Source organism: Camellia sinensis, chromosome 3, assembly GCF_055761805.1.
Source record: "Camellia sinensis isolate YWXY chromosome 3, ASM5576180v1, whole genome shotgun sequence".
Classification (NCBI taxonomy): Eukaryota; Viridiplantae; Streptophyta; class Magnoliopsida; order Ericales; family Theaceae; genus Camellia; species Camellia sinensis.
The window spans coordinates 170,742,493-170,763,150 of NC_138963.1; the positions used below are offsets into that span (position 1 = coordinate 170,742,493).

The 20,658-nt window shown below is 34.2% G+C and overlaps 1 protein-coding gene across 1 annotated transcript; it reads right to left on the reverse strand.

The window, feature by feature from the left end:
* Positions 1-9,815: 9,815 nt before the first annotated feature.
* LOC145822906 (uncharacterized) lies at positions 9,816-17,286 on the reverse strand. Its single transcript, XM_082921393.1, has 2 exons — positions 10,614-17,286; positions 9,816-10,407 (listed from the first exon to the last, which is right to left on the reverse strand). Exons 1-2 carry the CDS (start codon positions 14,302-14,304, stop codon positions 10,037-10,039), a joined length of 4,062 nt encoding a protein of 1,353 aa, XP_082777519.1. The 5' UTR covers positions 14,305-17,286; the 3' UTR covers positions 9,816-10,036.
* Between the last annotated feature and the right edge of the window lie 3,372 nt (positions 17,287-20,658).

Below are 20,658 nucleotides of genomic sequence, written 5' to 3' on the forward strand. Positions count from 1 at the left end.
TCATCAGCAGTTATGATTTTGAGATATTTTATCACCTGGGAAAAGGAAATGTGGTCGTAGATGCACTTAGTTGACAACATGGGATTATAGCTTCTTCGATGATTCAGGAATGGAAGTCCTTCGAGTTAGTTTCGATGCATGATGTTCAACCAATAAAGAGCGTTGAGAGGGCATACATTGGTAGTTTGACCTTATAGCCGACGTTATTAGGTAACGTTCGTTAGATGTGGTATTTAGATGGGTTCCTTATCAGCAAGCTTGATGACCTTGTAGTGGATTTGATGAATGATTGTCCTACTGATTGGTCTGTGGACTCAGAGGGGGGATTGCGATTCAGTGGCAGGTTGTGTGTACCTAACATTGTTGAATTGAGGAAAGAGATTATGGATGATGCCCATAGGTCTCGATACACCATTCACCGTGGTGGGACTAAGATGTATCATGACCTGAAGTGGACGTTTTAGTGGGAAGGTATGAAGAAGAATGTAAAAGAGTACGTTTTTTGATGTTATGTGTGTCAACAGGTTAAGGCAGAACACCAACGACCGTTTGGACTTTTATAGCCTCTCGAGATCCCTACTTGGAAATGAGAGTACATCTCTATGGACTGTGTGGATGGATTGTCACGGTCTAAGTAAGGCAATGAATCTATTTGGGTGATAATGGATCGACTCACCAAGTCTACTCATTTTATCCCTATCAGTGTTATCGAACTATGGATGAACTGGCTAGGCTGTATATTCGGGAGAAGGTGTGACTTCATGACGCGCCAGTTCCTATAGTTTCAGATTGTGATCCGTTGTTTGTGGTAGAGTTTTTGGAGAGTTTTTAGTATGCTTTGGGTGCTAGGTTAGACCTGAGCACGGCTTATCATCCTTAGAAAGATGGGCAAACTGAGCGGGTAAATCAGATCTTGGAAGATATGTTGAGAGCTTGTGTCCTCGATCTTGGCGGTAGTTGGGAAGAACACTTGCCATTGGTGGAGTTTGCTTATAATAATAGCTATCACTCAAGTATCAGGATGGCACCTTTTGAGGCTTTGTATGTAAGGCCATATCGATCACCTGCTTGTTGGATGGAGGTAGGAGATGCACCTTATTAGGGCCAGAGTTGGTGAGAGAGACCACAGAGAAGGTGAACATTATTCGGGAACGTATTAAGACTGCATAGAGTCGTCAGAAGAGTTACGCTGATAGAAACGTAAGGGGGTTGAGTTAAATGTTGGAGATTTTGTGTTTTTGAAGGTCTCGCCGATGAAGGGTATCATGCAGTTTGGAAAGAAAAGAAAGTCGGCACCTAGATTTGTGGGACTATATGAGATCACTGAGATGATTGGTAATACGGCTTACAAATTAGCCCTACCACCTACTTTAGCTATGATTCACAATGTGTTCCATGTATCTTTATTGCAGAAGCGTGTTCAAGATCCTTCTCAAGTACTATCACCAGAAGTGTTGGAGATTAGTGACGATCTAACGTATGTGGTGTGACCGGTTACTATTCTAGACTCGGATGTAAAGCAGTTGCGGCGCAAGAAAGTGAACTTGGTGAAAGTGCAATGGAGCGAGGATGAGAATGATATCACTTGGGAATTGGAAGAGAAAGTTCGGCGTATGCACCCGGAGCTTTTTGCTTAGTACTCTCCCCTATCGAATCTCGGGACAAAATTCTTTTGAGGTGTGTATATTGTAGCAACCTTAATTTTTCTTAAGTCATTATTTATTATTATTATTACTTTATTTTTTTATTACTTTATTAATTGCATGGATACATGAGAATTTAATATGTTATTTAATTAATTTAATGTGATATTTAATTATATATAATTAATCCAAATATATATATATATATAAGGTGTTATATATATTCATCTTATATGTATCAAAGGTGTTAGGGTGATAATAGGAAATTAGGTTATAATAGTAAGTTAGGTTATAACAGTGCTGCCTAACAAAAACAACAACAACAACAAAACTCAAAAGGGATCATCAAAGAAACAGGGAATGCGCACACCGAGAGAGCACAAAGAGAGACAGTGGGGGAGAGAGGAGAGGGGAGAAAAAAAAAGGGTTAAGGTTGATTTTGGTGACTTGATTAATTCTCTAAGTATTTTTTTTAATCTTCAAAAAAATAATTGTGAGTGCAAAACCCACTTTCCTTGATTTATGTTTATTTCGCTGTTTTTATTTATTTATTTTTATTTATTTGATGTTGGTTTGATATTGTACTTGCATGTAGCTGATGGATTGATTTTAACTATTTTGGTTAGTTGTGTATGCAAGGTTTAGGGTGTATATATATATATATTTATTTATTTTATGGATGTAATCACACTCATAGATATATGAAATTAAAATAAATTGGGAACCCATAGATAAATTCCGAATACTCCGCCATAACTCTATGAATCGTTGTTTTATTTGAGTGCTGGTGAGAAAAAGTGTAAAAAAAAAGTGAGGATTATGATATTTATTTGGATGCCTTAGGCTTGGCATTGTTATGTTTCTTCTCATGAGTAGATAAAAGATTGTGTATATATATATTGTTGCCTCGTTCCCAGGAGTAGACGAGTGCTTTGATTTACGTGCATACGTATATGCTAACTGTCCAGGGAGTGTGGGTCAAACTTGGGACGATATCCCTGTGCATGTTTGGCTTCAGAGCGGTGTTAGGTACGTGGGAGGCATATGAGATACATGTGTAGGCCGGAAGTGAAGGGCAAAAGTGGTGAAGTTAAGGTATAAAGAATTAAATATGAGCTTATTGGTATAGTTTGAATTTTATTGATTTGTACATCTTGAAAAATAGTAAACGACATCGATAAATTACGAAATTTGGGTAGAGGCATGTATTCGTAATTCTAGACAACTTTTGTATTTTAACTTTTTACTAAAAAGATCGATTAGAACTTTTAATCAGATGATCTTGGTCAGGATAGTTTTTATTCATTTTAGCAATGCAGACTTTAGATGCTGTTTCAATTCACGCAATGAGCTCATTTTCATTGATTTCTTGAAAATTGAAGTAAACCTTTATTCTGAACACTTATCGTGTTTTGAACTTTTTCGAAAAAAATCATCTTAGAGTAGTTTCTTTTCATTTTCAACATCAGGTTTTAGGTCGATTTTCGTCTAGGTTTTTCTATCAAGTTTTTCTTCATCTTGTTCAGTTTCTACTAAATTCTTTCGCTTTGCCTTTTAGGAAATTTTATTCTGTATAACTTTTGTTTTTTGATTTTTGATCAGTTCGAATGATTTAAGCATGAAACGGTGCATTTTTTATACTTCTTCAGTAATTTACTTATGATTAAATTATACTAACTTTATTTTTTGCAGAATAGTGGATCTTACTAACTTTTTCGTAGGACTAACCCACGATATTCTTTTCTTTTTTTTTTATACTCAATTTATATTTAGTTGTGTACGGGTAAAAAACTAAATGTCACTATATCTCAAGAAACTATCCCTTCGTCTCGGTGCGGCTAGAACTACTAGTTTTGTCTAGTAACAAAAATTAAATGTACTTTTGTTTGTGTCTAGTGGACACGTGGGTGTCAAATCTTATACTCATACTAGTATACTTGTATACTAACCCGCTGTCTCTTTGCATCTCGGGGTGCGTTATGTTTGAGTGCAATTGAGCTTTCTTTGTAGGATTAGTTGGGACTATGGTGGTGACGAGAAATAACTACAGTTATAGGATATGTCTCACAGACTTCTTTTGTTTTCTGGAGTTTAGGGTTGATATTAGTTTATTTATTTATTTATTTATTTATTTATTTATTTATTCTATGACCCTAGTATTTTAATAATTTGGCATTGTGGGTTATTTTCTAACTTTACATTGTTTAAGTTGTTTTGACTATTTGTTGTTACTTTAATGTTGGAGGAATTGGATAGTTATGAATTTATGATGGATGGTTTGGTTGGCGTTTGTTAATTTTTTTTAACCCTTGTAAATTTTATTTTATTTTATTTTATTTTTTTGAGCTTTGAAATTTACTTAAACCAAATTGAGACAAAAACATTTAGATTTTGTTTCACCCTTAGCATTTGGATGATGGAATATTGATTGAGATTTAGTCCTAATTTAATATTTAATTATCCAAATTTTGGGGCGTGACATACTATCTCGTAGATGAGGGTTACACAAATGAGGAGGGTTTTCTTGCACCATATAGAGGACAACGTTACCATCTTTCCACATGGAGAGAAGAGGGTGCCCCAACAACTCCACAAGAGCTTTTTAACATAAGCCACTCTTCTGCTCGTAACGTCATTGAGAGGTGTTTTGGGCTACTTAAAATGAGGTGAGCAATATTGAGGACTTATTCTTACTTTCCAATCAAGACTCAATTTCGTATTATCATTGCATGTTGCCTTCTCCACAATCTCATACACCGTGAAATGCCTATGAATCTCGATAATATGGCTCATGTAATATTAAACACAAATAATTGAGTAAAATTTTATTGATAGTTGGATTCTTTAATATTTACAAAAACAAAAAAAGAAAAAAAAAAGAAAAGAAAAGAGAATGGCATTAAGTAAAAATTTATTGATAGTTGGATTCATTAATATTAAAAAAATAAAAAATAAAAAGAATAACATTGACTAAAATTTTTTTGATAGTTGGATTCTTTAATATTTAAAAAAATAAAAAAAAGAACAAGAATAACATTGAGTAAAAATTTATTTATTCTTTAGTTGGTATAAGTCCAAATTTGATAATAATGCAAAGGGTATTTGTGGAATTTTACATGGTTAATCTCACCCCTATCTCTCAAAACAAACATGAACTATTACTAGTCCATTGGTTATCAAACAAACACAATTTTTCTTAATCCCCTCACTAACAATCCTCTCACTAACAATTCTTTCTATTTTATCTCTAAAAACAAGGGCCCTTAGGCTACATCCTCTCCATAGGCAACAAAATCTAAATTTACAAGACCTTTGACTAAAACATCTTCGCCTCTTCTCTTTATATATATATATATATGTTCATGGATTTGATTTTTGATTTTCCATATCTGTATATATATGTATAGATGAGGGTTGAAAATGAGGGTGCTCTTTGCTAGATCTATTTTGGGAGTGATCGATCGTTGTCTTCATCTCCTTTGTCTGTTCAAATGCCTTGGATTATGTAGCTATTAGAGAGTAATTTAGAGTCTAAGTCAAAGATTTATAGGGATGTTGCTTTGAGCTTTTTTTTTTTTTTTTTTTGATGAACAATGTGTGGGTGTGTGTGTGTGTGTGTGTGTGTGTGTGTGTGTGTGTTTTTCTGATCTCTGAGCAGTGCATCTATCTGTCTTTGTGTATGTGTGTGTGTGTGTATGATAGGGTTGGGTTTGTATCTATTAGTTCTATAGTTTTTTTTTTTAATTTTTTTTTTTTTTTTTTGTAGTTGTTGATTGTTATTGTTGTTGTTGTAGTTGATGTTGATGATGATGATGATTGCAATAGATAAACAAAAAGTTGGCACATATTTTCAACAAATAAAAAAAATTGAATAGATAGATAGAATTTATGGGGGAAAATTGAACAGATAAATAAAATTTAGGAAAAAAATTGAATAGATAGATATAAAATTGAATAGATAAATAGAATTTAGGAGAAAAATTAAACAGAGAGATAAAAAAAAAAATTGATTAGATAGATAGAATTTAGGAGAAAAATTGAACAAATAGTTAAAAATTTTGAAAAGATAGATATAAATTTGAATAGATAGACAAAAAAATTTGAATAGATAGATATTTGAATAGATAGTCAACGAAAAGTCAAACAGATAAAAAAAAAGTGAAGGGATAAAATTGAAAATAAAATGTCTTCTAGAACTTCTCATCAAACTATTTCATAAAGTGTGGATTTCTCATCAACAAAAAATATTCACTGGACCTAATGCCTTACATCCTCTTTAGATTAGATTTATTACAAATTTTCTCTTATAAATTCATCCATAATAATGTAATATGAGTTTTGAGTCCACCACTATAGATGTGTAATAAATTAAAAATTAACGCATATCTTATCACATTAGTATGAGTACAATTATGAGCACCTTTTGAGGATCTCAAGTATTTTTTTGTTTAACTCTACTGATTTATTAATATTTAAAAAAAAATAAAATACAAACTTGATCACTTATCAACATTAAGGGAAAAAAACAAAGGAAAATGAGTTGGACCCCTCTCAAGGAGGCACCCCCTTGACCCCCTCTCTCTCTCATTGGCCAGTTTTTCTTTTTTCTTTTTCTTTTTCTTTTTTTCCTTCTCCTCCAATCACCACCTGCCACTAGGGGTGGGCGCGGGTCGGTTGCAGCCACGGAACCTCCAATCCGCCATCCATCCGCCAAATTGGCGAATTTGAGAAAATGAATCCGCATTCGTCCGCCAATCCGGCGGATGTGGATTGAGCGGATTGGCGGTTTGACGGATGGATGCGAATCGGTTTGGCGGTTTAAAATTTTTTAAATTTTCAACATAATTCAACTTGTGCACTTCCTCAAAAAAAAAAAAAAAAAAAAAAAAAAGAATAAAGTATTACAGTCAATGACTTAAAAAAGTATTACAATCACTGTATACCTCATCCAAAGAAAGAAAGTTTGAAATTTTAGAATATCACAATCACTACATGTCTCATCCACATATTACAATCACAGCGTGATTCATCCACATAAAGTATTACAATCTATGGTTCTTAAAATATAAAAATAATTCAAACCACTAAAACCATGAACAGAGCAGTAGTAGAGATTGTATGTCTCTGTATTGTTACATCTATATATGTTTTGAAAACAAAAACCAACTAGCATATATCATATTTTCTATTTATTATTTTTGGAATTAGATTTTAAAACTACAAAATATAGATAAATAATACGTTTATTTTTTTCAATTCAAAAAATATATTCAAGTTGAAAACTTTTTTTCAACAAAATATTTAAACTCTTTTTCAATTGAAAACACAAACAAAATATTTAAACAAATTGAAAATACAAAGTCTTATAAATTAATAGGGATGCTCGCGGTTTGGCGGTTCGGTTGTGGCCAAAGGAATCTCAAATCCGCCATCCGTCTGCCAAATTGACGGATTGGAGAAAATCAATCCGCAACCGTCCGCTCATCTTCACGCATCCATCAAAAATGCGGCGGATCGGTTTGGTTCGATCGGTTTTGGCAAATCGGAATATCCGCTACTCACCCCTACTCACCACGTGTATGTGAGGGTGATGATTAGAGGGGGTCTCAATCACTTCCCGAAAGAAAACTGTGATCCCAAATGAAAGTTGCTTATGATTGTTCAATCTAATCAATTACGTTTACATATATAAGTCCCAAACAATTAAGCTGGTTGGAAGATTTGATATGAAAAAATAAAAAAAAAAATAGAAAAAGACACAGAGAAAGAAAAAGAAAAAAATTGATTGAATTCAAATTCCAATCTAAATTTGATTGAGTTGAGAAATAAAAAAAGAAAAGACTTTAAGACTTGTTTTGAGAAATAGAAAAAAGCTAATTTATTGGGTTTTTTTATTTATTTATTTTATTTTATTTTATTTGTGTGTGTGTGTGTGTCTTTTCTTGAAAAAAATATAAAAAAAAAAGTAGAAAGATGATGTGACTCAATTTCCAAATAAGCCAATAAGTTGACTTTTTTTTTTTTTCATGTTCCCAAAAGAGGCCAAATAAACCCAAAAGACAAAAAGTGAGATTGCATTTCTTTCACTTTATTTTTTCTTGTGTTTTATATTATAACCAAACAAAAAGTGAAATTACATTTCATTTTCTCTTTTTATTTTTCACATCAAATCCTCCAATCCAATCAAACACAACCTTAAGAGACTTTAAAATATTAATTAGGTTGTGTTTGATTCATGGATTTGGGGAGTGATTTTGAAAAAAAAAAAAAAAACAAGTATGTGAAACTTAGGTGAAATGTAATTATATTTCATTTGCACTTTACTTACTTTTTTCATTTTTCTTTTCAAATTCTTTCCCAAATTCATAAACCAAACACAACCTTAAAGACGAAAAAAGTCAACTTATATTGTGTTTGGTTTATGAATTTGAATAGAAATTTAGAAATAAAAAAAGAAAAAATATATAAAAATAATTATATTTTATTTACATTTATCTATATTTTTTTCTTTTTATTTTTAAATCTCGCGTCAAATTCATGAAACAATGTTAAAGTCACCAACTAAATGAATCCATTGCAACGGGAACCCATACAAAAGGAGTGTGAAACCTACCTTAATTTTGACTGAAAGATGACAAGCACAATGAAGGATGGATCTAGAGGTGCTGTAGGCCTGTGACACTCTCAAAATTTTTAAAAACGATATATATTATATTAGTAAATAGTAGAATAATTTTAAGAATAAATTATATTTTGTACTAAATCTCACTTTACTATGAAATCATGATAGTCAACCTTTTACACTTCTAGTCCAATCTCACTTTAGTCCCTACACATAAAATCGTGACAGTCAATCCTCTGTACTTTTGCTCAAATTCCATTTTGGTCCTTACACAAGTGTCAACGTCACTTTTTTGTTACTTCATTTTTAAATCTTTATTCATGTGACAAAAATGTGATTACAAAATGAGGACAAGAGAGGAAAATCATTCATGTTCCCACCAATATACTTCGTCCTACGCGATAAGCACGTGAGAGTTAAATAATACAATATACATATGTTCGTATGGTAAAAATTGGGATGAAGAGGTAAAAAAATAGAGCTTTTGAAATAAAAAAAAAAATGCAACACAAAAATTAAAGAGAGATGAAGATGAATAGACAGAAGACTGTGTTACCCTGAAGAACAGAATTTCATGATTCTAATTTATGCAAAACTTTAATTCATCTTTTTAATCATTCACAATCTGCATTTTGTTTTAACCTAATATAGTCATAATTTGATATAAATTTTGGAATAAACTGTGTATTGCTAAAAAATGTAGATGATTTTTCTCTTTTACCCTCATATTGTAATCACATTGTTGTCACATGACTAGATTTTGTTAAAAATTTAAACAATTAAGTAACAAAAATAGAATATTGACACTTGTATAGAGATCAAAGTGAAATTTGACCATAAGTACAGGGGGTTGATTGTCACAATTTCATGTATAAGAACTAAAGTGGGATTTGACCAGAAGTGCAAGGGGTTAACTATCATGATTTCATGTGTAGGGGATAAAGTGAAATTTGGTGCAAAGTATAAGGGTGCAAAGTGTAATTTGTCCTAATTTTAAATTGGACTACTCTGCTTTCAAGGGTATGGTAATTTGAATTATCATGACTCATATATGCAATTGTAGATGTACATTATAACAGCAGCTACTTCATTGGTTTGTTGCAGTTCAAATGAGTTGGTTATGCCATTCCTCTTTTCTTTTTTACTTTGGAATATTTAGTTAGGCTATAATTTCTACTTATGCACTAGAACTAGGTTACATAAGTAGAATTTATTTTATTTTATTTTTTTTTTTTGGGAGGGGGGGGGGGGGGGGGGGGGGGGGATTATTCTGAAATGGTGAGTGTGTGTTTTTAGATGCTGCTTATAGATGATTAACAGCTTAGAAAAAAACTGCAAAAATACTCTGAATCACACGGCTTATAAGGAGATCTGTTCAATTGAATTGTTGAGTCACCTACTGAATCAATTGATCACTTTGATTCACTTAAGCATACAAAACATTTACAGGAAAGGAAAACAATGAGGGGTCACTACATGGTCCAGGCTAGGTTTATGAAGCCAAGAATATAATGAGGCTACAAATTACAACATTGCAGCCAAACATATCATAAGGATAAAAGGCTATGCGACCAAGCCTTCTCTTCATCTTATTCACACCTGTCCTTTGGAACAAGTTTTTATTTACCGACAGTATTTCAATGTGTTTCCAACTTTGAACACAGAAAATGGCAAAGAAATAGATAACAAAGAGAACGAAAATCAAAATTTCAAAGTAAAAATGGAAAAACAAAAATGCAAAACAATAAAGGGAAGAGGAGAATGAGAATGCTCAGGAGGTTGAACATTTGAAATCAAAGAGTTGTCCTAATGAAATCAAGTGAAATGAATTCTGCAGAGGCGGTCTCTGTTTTGATAGAGCCACATAAATTTGTCGCATTGTTGGTCGGCACTGTGGACTGGTGTGTAAACATGTCAATGCTAGCTTCGCAACAAGGACCACTTCTTCTTCCAAATGATTCCCAGGAGATGGGAGGCGCATATCCAATATGTCTTTCAACAATACACCATAAACAGTGGGTGGTGATGAGGAAAGAGATGAGATGAGATCGCCCGGATGCTTCCCCATTAAAACTTCCAGTATTAAAACTCCAAAGCTATAAACATCCAACTTCTCATTCACTTTCATTGTGTAAGCAAGTTCTGACATAAAAACAGACCAAAGAAAATAGAGGGGAAATGGGGGAAAAAAAAAGAAAAGAAAAGACAGTTTGTTCATGGAAGATTAAGAAGAAGAAGAATAGTAGAAAACGCTTTGCATGCCAATTTAGAGAAAAACTATTCCATAAAAGTTGGTAAATAAAAAAAAAAAAAATTGCTTGTTGATTTGAAGAGAAGTCATGCCATACCTGGAGCTGCGTATCCAAAGGTTCCTGCAAATGAAGTCCAATTGGATGATTGAGGCTTTATAAGGCTAGCAGTGCCAAAATCAGAGATGTGAGCCACGTATCTGGAATCTAGTAGAACATTCTTGCTTGATATATCGCGATGGATGACCGGAGGCGAACAATCATGGTGCATGTATGACAAAGCATCTGCCAAACCTTTAACAACATTCAACCTCTTCCTCCACTCAAAATTCAATGCTTCTTTCTCATTGCTCAATATATTTCCCAAGCTCCCTCTTTCCATGAACTCATAAACTAGAAATGAGTGTCGTCGATGCGAACAAAAACCATAAAGCTTTATGATATTACAATGCCGTATCTCTGCCAATGCACGAATCTCACTTGTAAAACTCCTTAGGTTTTCCGACTCACTATCTTGTGAAGAGTGAAGTTTCTTTACAGCAACAACCTGCCCACTTGGCAACTTGGCTTTATAAACAGTGCCATATCCTCCCACACCGATGCAATGTCTGGCATTAAAGTCTTCTGTTGCTTTAATGATGTTTTCGTACACCATTTTTCCATCATAGCTCCATATTGCAAACAAATTTTCAATATTTTCTCTTTTAGGCTCATTTTCTTTGTTTCCCACTCTTTTTCGAAGAACTAGAAAACTCCCAACAACCACAAGTAATAAAATGCCCAAAACAGGAACCATGACCAAAAGAAAAACTTTGTTATGTTTTTTCTCTTTAGCACCATTGCTTATTTTTTGTGAGCATGGCATCAAACCAGTCTTATTTCCACACAAACCATCATTACCTACATATGCCTCAAATGGAGCATCTTGAAAGGCTTTGGTGTTGGGCAAAGGACCCTCCAAGTGATTATAAGATATATCAACAAATGTCAAACTTGATCTCCCATTAAAAGAGGATGGAATGGAACCAGACAGCTTATTGTGGGATAGATTTAATGTCTCTAAGCTTTGCAATTCCCCAATCTGTTGTGGAATCTGACCTTTCAACAAATTGTTTCCAAGGTCAAGACTCTGAAGAAACTGTAATTTCCCTATTTCATATGGAATATCATCCCTGAGTAGATTTTTGCTCAAATTCAAGTTCAATAGTTTCACAAGCTTCCCTAGTTGCATTGGAACTGATCCACTTAGATTGTTTGCCGCCAAGTTTAGATCTTCCAAATTAGATAGCCTGCCAAATTCTACTGGAATGTTGCCTGAAAGTTTGTTATCGCTCAGAGAAATATCGAACAATAAGGCCAACTTGCCTAAACTCTTTGGGATCTCTCCATCTAGATGATTTGAAGAGAGGTCAAGTAGTTGCAACTGACTTGCACCTCCAAACTCAAGTGGTATATTTCCGGAGATTTTATTGTTGGAGAACTTTATACTTGTCAAATTATGGCACTGCCCCAATTTTTTAGAAAGTTCACCATAGAAGTTATTATAACTCAGATCGATATATACCAAGTTTGGGAGTACCCCAAAAATTTCAGATATATTTCCAGTGAGTTGGTTTCGATCGAGCCTAACTCGACGCAAGTGACTGCAATTTCCCAAGAATTTTAGGATGTCACCGATTAAATAATTGTTTGATGCAACTAGTCTGGTAAGTGATCCTCCAAGGCAGATACTTGGTAGTATATGACCTGTGAGCTTGTTAAGGCTTATATCAAAGATTTGCAAATGCGTAAGATTGTCCATTTCTGAAGGAATGGAGCCTGTTAGTTTGTTCTCACGCAAAATGAAATAAGTTAGGGAGTTTAGTTTTCCTAACTCAAGAGGGATTGAACCTGTGAGATTGTTTGTTGACAAATCAAGTTCAATTAGAGACCTTAGCATTCCAACATCTTGGGGGATGGATCCAGAAAGTTGGTTTTTATAAAGGTATAGAATGGTCAAGTTGGCCAAGTTCCCTATAGAAGCAGGGATTGAACCTGTGAGATTGTTTGTTGACAAACCAAGTTCAATGAGAGACCTTAGCATTCCAACTTCTTGAGGGATGGATCCAGAAAGACGGTTTTCAAAAAGGGATAAAATGGTCAAGTTGGCCAAGTTCCCTATAGAAGTAGGGATTGAACCTGAAAGACCATTTTCAAAAAGGGATAAAATGGTCAAGTTGGCTAAGTTCCCTATAGAAGCAGGGATTGAACCTATGAGATTGTTTCTTGACAAAACAAGTTCAATGAGAGACCTTAGCATTCCAACTTCTTGAGGGATGGATCCAGAAAGTTGGTTTTCATAAAGGTTTAGAATGGTCAAGTTGGCCAAGTTCCCAATAGAAGCAGGGATTGAACCTGTGAGACTGTTTGTTGACAAATCAAGTTTAATTAGAGACCTTAGCAGTCCAACATCTTGGGGGATGGATCCGGAAAGTTGGTTTTTATAGAGGTATAGAATGGTCAAGTTGGCCAAGTTCCCTATAGAAGCAGGGATTGAACCTGTGAGATTGTTTGTTGACAAACCAAGTTCAATGAGAGACCTTAGCATTCCAACTTCTTGAGGGATGGATCCAGAAAGTTGGTTTTCATAAAGGTTTAGAATGGTCAAGTTAGCCAAGTTCCCAATAGAAGTAGGGATTGAACCTGTGAGATTGTTTGTTGACAAATCAAGTTCAATTAGAGACCTTAGCAGTCCTACATCTTGGGGGATGGATCCAGAAAGTTGGTTTTTATAAAGGTATAGAATGGTCAAGTTGGCCAAGTTCCCTATAGAAGCAGGGATTGTACCTGTGAGATCGTTTGTTGACAAACCAAGTTCAATGAGAGACCTTAGCATTCCAACTTCTTGAGGGATGGATCCAGAAAAACGGTTTTCAAAAAGGGATAAAATGGTCAAGTTGGCCATGTTCCCTATAGAAGTAGGGATTGAACCTGTGAGATTGTTTATTGACAGCTGGAGATTGATGAGAGACCTTAGCATTCCAACTTCTTGAGGGATGGACCCGGAAAGTTGGTTTTTATAAAGGTATAGAATGGTCAAGTTGGCCAAGTTCCCTATAGAAGTAGGGATTGAACCTGTGAGATTGTTTCTTGACAAATCGAATTCAATGAGAGACCTCAACATTCCAACTTCATGAGGGATGGATCCAGAAAGTTGATTATCATAAAGATACAAAATTGTGAGAGAACAGAGTATTCCTATTTCTGATGGAATTGTTCCTGAAAGATAATTGTTGGACAAGTCAAGGTAGGTGAGTGTTACAAGGCTACCAATCTTTGAGGGGATTGTCCCGTAGATTGAGTTGTCATGAAGTTTAAGGCTGAGGAGATGAGGGAAGGAAGAGAAGTTAAAACTGGAAAGTGTACCTCTCAAGCCTTTACTCTCAAGGTCTATATGGGTGACTCTGTCAGTATTATTGCAATCGATTCCAACCCAATTGCAATGATTTCTTCCAGCCCACGAGAACAAGAGACGTTGGCTCTGGTTGTCAAGGTTAGCTTTCCATGTCAAGAGAGCCACAGCTTCAGCTCCGTCTTCTCCAACTTTAGGAGTTCCAGAAGCAGCATAAGTTGCAGAATTAAAAAAAGAGACAAATTCAAGGATCATGAGAAAGACAAACAGGACATGGAACAAAACAAACTGGTTGGAAAGCCTCTCTGCTAAGGCTGTCATTGTTGGTTTGTAACTACAAGCAATGAGGAACAGTTGGTTGGATAGTGGGATGAAGGGCACGAAGTTCTTTGAGAGCATGGATAATTATTTATAGATAGATAATCCGATAAATAACTAAATAAAAAAACTATAAGATGAAGTGGACTGCCCCACTGGTTGAAAAGTTGGTTTAGTTTGAAATTCTCAAGTAAATTGTTCACATATGAAGTATTGCCACAATTTGATCAAACTCACCTATAAAAAGATTTCCCAGTGAAACTGTTCTTCTTCTTTAGTTATTTATTTAGAGTACTGCTATTAGCACCCTATCAATTATTTTGAATCCTTCATTTTTTAGTTTTTTTATTCTTTATTTTTTTTATTACAATAATAATCTCAAATAAAATTACTAAAAAAGACATCAATAATTTTGGGCCACCCCATCTCACAATTAAGCCTAAACACCCACTACATAATGAGTTAGGGTTTCTAAGAGCACCCACCTCCATCACCACCCATCCATCTTCCCCAAATTTCACCTTCAAAACCTACACACCCTTAAAACCTTGAAAACCTTTTGGTGGCAATATTCCGGCAATAACGGTGGCAATCATCTGATTACCTACACTTCTTTGACAATGACAATGAGTAGAAGTTTTTTTGGTAACCACAACTCCATGAGACGAGAAAAATATAACAATAAAAGCTCAGAGGAGATTCATAACTTTGATGATGTTCTTAATTCAATGAAGATTGGTCTTATATGGGTAAGTTTTTTAAAACAATGGCAACAATAATAAAAACTGTTCGTCATTTTTTCGGAACTGAACTCCCGAACATATGACCGAAATTCAGGAACACAGATCTGAAAATTATACATTTGTTCGGGAACAAGTAACCAAACATTTTTTATTTGTTCGGGAACAGATAACCGAAACTCGTGAAAATTGTAAAACCCACAAAAGGAGAATTTTGAATCAACAACAAAAAAACCCTATATTTATTTTATTATTTTATTAGGTCATGAACAAGTATGTGGAGATGAAGTAGTAATTACCTTCGTGAATTTTGTTAGGATTTTTGGGAGATGCTTTTTGGGATGTGGGTTGTGCATTCATTTGAATGCGTGGAATGTTTTCACAATGATAATTTTGATATTATTTTGGGGGAGAAAAGAAATTTTAAGGATTTTACAATTTACAAGTGGGGATCCAAAGAAATAGGAGGGCCAAAATAATTAATGGGGTGCCAATAACAGCACTATTTATTTATTTTTGGGTAACTAATACCTACAACCTTTGAGGTTTCAAGCTAATACATTAATACCCTTGTGATTCTAGAAAATACATCCTCCTCCCTGAGGTTTATACCCACATTACAAAACCCCCCTCCGTTAGTTGACAGTTAAGTCAACTAACAGATTTTACTTATGGCATCATTTAATTTTCTTAAAATGCCATAAATACCCTTAACAGATTCTCCTATTATCTAACACAATACTTACCCATGTATGCAAACAGTTGATATGCACATGCATATACCATCACTACAACCACCTTTATAGAGCACCTCTCACAATAACAACAGCAAACAACAGCCATTCATCAATGCCCCATCATCTAAATAGCCATTCCTCAACTCTCATTGCACCATTGCACCATTGCCCCATTGCCATGCCACTAGCCAAAGCCACTACAGCCACCATATCCAACGCTCAAACCACACCAAACAGTTGTACCTTACCCCACCCACTTAGTTCTCACCTAGCCACCCCTCACCAATAACCACTGGCACACATTCCTCTACCATCCCACCATCTCTTAACCCACCCACTTCAAATGGGACTACCAAAAATATATAAATTTTGTTTTTTTTTTGAAATGGTCATTTAATCATTTCATCAAACAGTTGATATGCACATGCCTCCAATCTCCACCCCACATCCCATTGCAATCGCCAAACCTCACCGCCATAATACCACCAATCTCCACCACTACCACCTTCACCCACCTCTGTATCCACCCCTATTGTCACCCAACAAACCATAATTTTTTAGAGAGAGAGACTTAAGCATGTAACGTTACCTTTCTAGTTCGAACCATCAACGATAACTAAATCCACTCCTCAGCAACATGAACCTACCCACCACCATAGTACGCTACAAACATCACATATACATACGTATACAGAGCTCCAATTCCACAGAAATAAAACCCAAAGTGCTCAATTTCTTTCTTGGTTTATTTTTGTGTTTGTGCAATTTATATATGCACAAATATGACGTGTGTATAATTTAGAGACAAAAATCATAACCCAACAATCCACCAATGTTAACCCAGGCCTTTGCTACGTTGCACACTAATTCCAGAACCAAAAAATTCACCATACTCAATAATTTTTCTCATTTTCCTTGCGCTAGGCAATAGCTTTCTAATACAAGAATAGGCTTCTACCAACAGTCCACAAGAGGGATTTTTATTTGCTAAGATTCCAATTGGATGCATCTCATTTAATTCTTTGAAGTAATAAATCAAGCATGTAACATGCATATTATGCTACCATCTTTAGAGCTACCTCACAGTAACTACCTACAACCTACTAAAAAAATTACTAACACCAACTACTATAGCCTTACCAACACACATACAAATCAAACCCATGTCCACTACTACCCCTTTCCAGGTACAACAACCCTGCTACAAATCAAACACACCCAAATCAAACCAACAACAAACAAGGGTAGAGAAAAAACAGAGAGAGAGAGAGAGAGAGAGAGAGAAAGAGAGAGTGTTGTGACGGTGAAGGAACGTCGTGCTGCCATGGCTGAAAAATATAATCCCATTGTTGCTGCTGGTGAGCTGATCTCATAGAAGATCTGGAAGTCGCGGCTGGGGGTTGGGTCACTGGAGGTCACGGGTTGGGATTGGGGCGAGGTGGGTTGCGTCGTTGGAGGTCTCACAGTTGGGATGAGTGGGTCGGCGATGGAATGATGGTTGTGATGGTGGAGGTAGGCCGAAGGTAATGGTGGAGGTGAGGTAATTGACAGTTGTGAGGATGATGCCTCTCTCATGTTTGATCAAATGCCATAAAAACGCGTGGGATAGAGAAGCAGCTCTCCAAAAGGCGATGGAGGATAAGGGTAAAAAAGTCATTTTAATATATTTGTTCAGAGTGTTAACTGACACAGGAAGGTCAGTGTAATTTCTAAAACATGGGGGAAATATCTGTATTAAAGACATACCTTAGGAGGTGTAGGTGTAATTTATCTCTTTATTTTTTATGACGAGTCTTAAGGTGTGTTTGGTTTGTATTGTGAGATAATTTTTTAAAAAAAAATTACGGAAAGAGTTTAAAAAAATTTTGATTTGTTTAGTTGTATATTTTGAAAAATAGTTTTGGAGTTTAGAATGATTTGATATTTTGTTATAATTGAGTAGATGTGCGTGAGGAAAAAAATGATTGAAAAGGAGAGTGCAGAGAGAAAAAATGATTAATTGATGATGTGTAGAAGAGAAAAAATGATTTTGAATTTTTTTATAAAAAAAATTGAATCAACAAAATTTTAAATTTTTTTTTTCAAAAATTATATATTAAGATACAAACAAACAAGCCCTTATTGTCTAATATCTGTAACCAAACCATTTTTTGTTGTTGGTTTTGTGTCCTTAGATTTATTTGTTTATTATTATTGTTACTATTATTATTGGATATTTACCAATAAATTCTATTTGACAAATAGTTTTACCGATTGGTCCTAAGGTTGTTTCTATTGTTCTGATTAGTCCTATTAATGGGGGAATATCTTACCAGTTGATCATATTTTCTTTGTTTGGTAACATTGAGTGGTCAAATATATCATTCCTTGTGTGTGTCACGTGACATACATCATTCTAAGACAAAAGCATAAAGAGCCTTAGTGTACTTTGTTGATATGTGTCACCCACCGATCACCCTCATAAAAAGCTTTACTGTACTTTGTTGATGTGTGGCACTCACTGATCACCCTCATATAGACACGTGCCAAACACTATGTGTCACATGACATACATTATTTCAAGACAAAAAGCATAAAGAGCCTTAGGGCACTTTGTTGATGTGTTGCACCTACCGATCACCTTCAATGTGACACGTGCAGAACACAAATTTTGAAAGCACACAAACACAAACATGAGGTTGTGCCACACCACACCACACCATCACCTATTCAAGCGTTCAGAAAAATATGTAGTGGTATTTACGTCATTGAGCAATAGAGAGGACCAAATAAATCAAAAGAAAAAAAGTTGGGACTAAATGGAGCACAATTTCAACATTTAAAATTTATTGGTAACTTTTCCTTTCATGGTAACCAATATGATTATTAAAAAAAAAAAAAGAAACAAAAAGAAAAACTAAGTTTTTTGAATTTTGAAAAATTGACAGCGTGTTTGGTTTGAGTTTTTTGAATTAAGTTTTTTGAAAACTCAATTTTTTGATTTTCGTGTTTTTTTGTTTTTAGTGAATATTTTTAAAATTTTAAATATTTTTTTTACTTTTTTAGATGCACCTTACTTAGATGTATCTAAAAAGTACAAAATTTGTGAAAAAATATTTTAAAAATTTAATAAATACATAAAAATACAAAAAATGTACTGAATTCTCGTATTTTTTTGTATTTTTGGTATTTAGTGAATTTTTAAAAGGTTTTTTTTACAATTTTTTTACTTTTTAGGTATATTTATGCTAGGTATGTCTAAAAAGTAAAAAAAAATTGCTTAAAATATTAAAAAAATTCAGAAAAACAAAAAAATATGAAAAATAAAAAAGTAAAATTTTCTAAAAGCATTTTTAAAAAAACACAACCAAGCAAGCTGTGCGATTTAACCATGTACAGTTTGTGCTTATTGAAATTTGCAGAAGTGATTAACTAAAGAGCTGCTCCTAATGTACTCATTAGGTTATGTCCGGATCTTAGATTTATTTGGTTTCAGAAAATTGAATTTACTTTTCAAAAAATTTGAGTTTTGTGTTTTGTGTTTTCTGTATTTTTTTTTTATTTTTAGTCAAAATTTTTAATATTTTAAGAATTTCTTTTTAGTTTTTAAATGCACCCAACCTAGATATACTTAAAAATATAATATTTATGAAAAAAATCTTTAAAAAATTTATCAAATACAAAAAAGAAAAATGCCTCATACACCCACTGGGGGTCGACCCCCAGTGAGGTGGCACTCCATAATTGGACCAAAAAAAACTGTTTTCTTTTTTTTTGCGGTTTCGGCCAGTGGGGCCCACTGGGGGTGCGACCCCCACTGGGGGTATGCAACACAACTGTACAAAAAATACAAAAGAAATACAAAAAATGTAGTATATTTTTATATTATTGTGTATGTATTGATTTTTTTACAAATATTTTACTTTTTATATACATATAAGTTATGTGTAACTAGGAAGTAAAAAACAATTTATTTAAAATATTTTAAAAAAAACTAAAAATAAAAAAATATGAAAAATAAAAGGCTCAATTTCAGAAAATCAAAAAAAACCAAACACTTCATTAGGTTGTGTTTTGGATACACTACAAGAAAAGGGGGTAAAAAACACGGAAGCATTAGCGACGACACTTGTCCCGTCGTAAAAAATGGTTTTTTGCGACGGCAGCTTAAACCGTCGCAAATGAAGGCTTTAGCGACGGCGTTGTCCTCGTTAGTAATAAAAAAATGCACGGATAAGGGAATAAATGCATCAGTATTAGCGACGGATGTTTTTACCGTCGCCAAAAAAAATGTTTTGAGACGGCATACGTTTGCTGTCGCAAATAGTTTACATATTGCGACGGCAAATGTCCGTCGCAAAAAAGTCTAATTTAAACGGCGTCGTTTTATGAACAAAATACTTGCCATTTGCGACGGTGTAAAACCTACCGTCGCAAAAAGTGAAAAATTTTTTTGCCTCCGCTCTTCCCTATTCATCTTGCCGTTCGATCAAAACATAATCCAAATCCCTAAATGTTTGAAACAAATTTTTTTCCCCCAAATCCCTACGAAGCCGAACGGCTGTATTGATCATTTTAACCAAATCCCTACGAACAACGAACGGTGGTGCGGTGGTGCTGCGGCGAGGACGACAGGTACCGGCGGCGAGGACGACAAGTCTTCTCTCTGCGTATGCTCTCTCTCTCTCTCTCTCTCTCTCTCTCTCTCTCTGTATATATATACAGATCTGTAGATCATCTGCGAATGTATATGATATATCTGTATCATTTATATATATATATATATTGATATATATATATATATATATATAAATATGTAAATTATATATAAATATATATATACATTATAATTATAATTACATTGATATTATTCCCAACTTAAAACTAAAATCTGTTTTCATTGTTTTCCAATCATTTTATTTTTTTGAAAATAAATAATAACACTTAATTTGTATATTTAAATAAATAATAATAACATT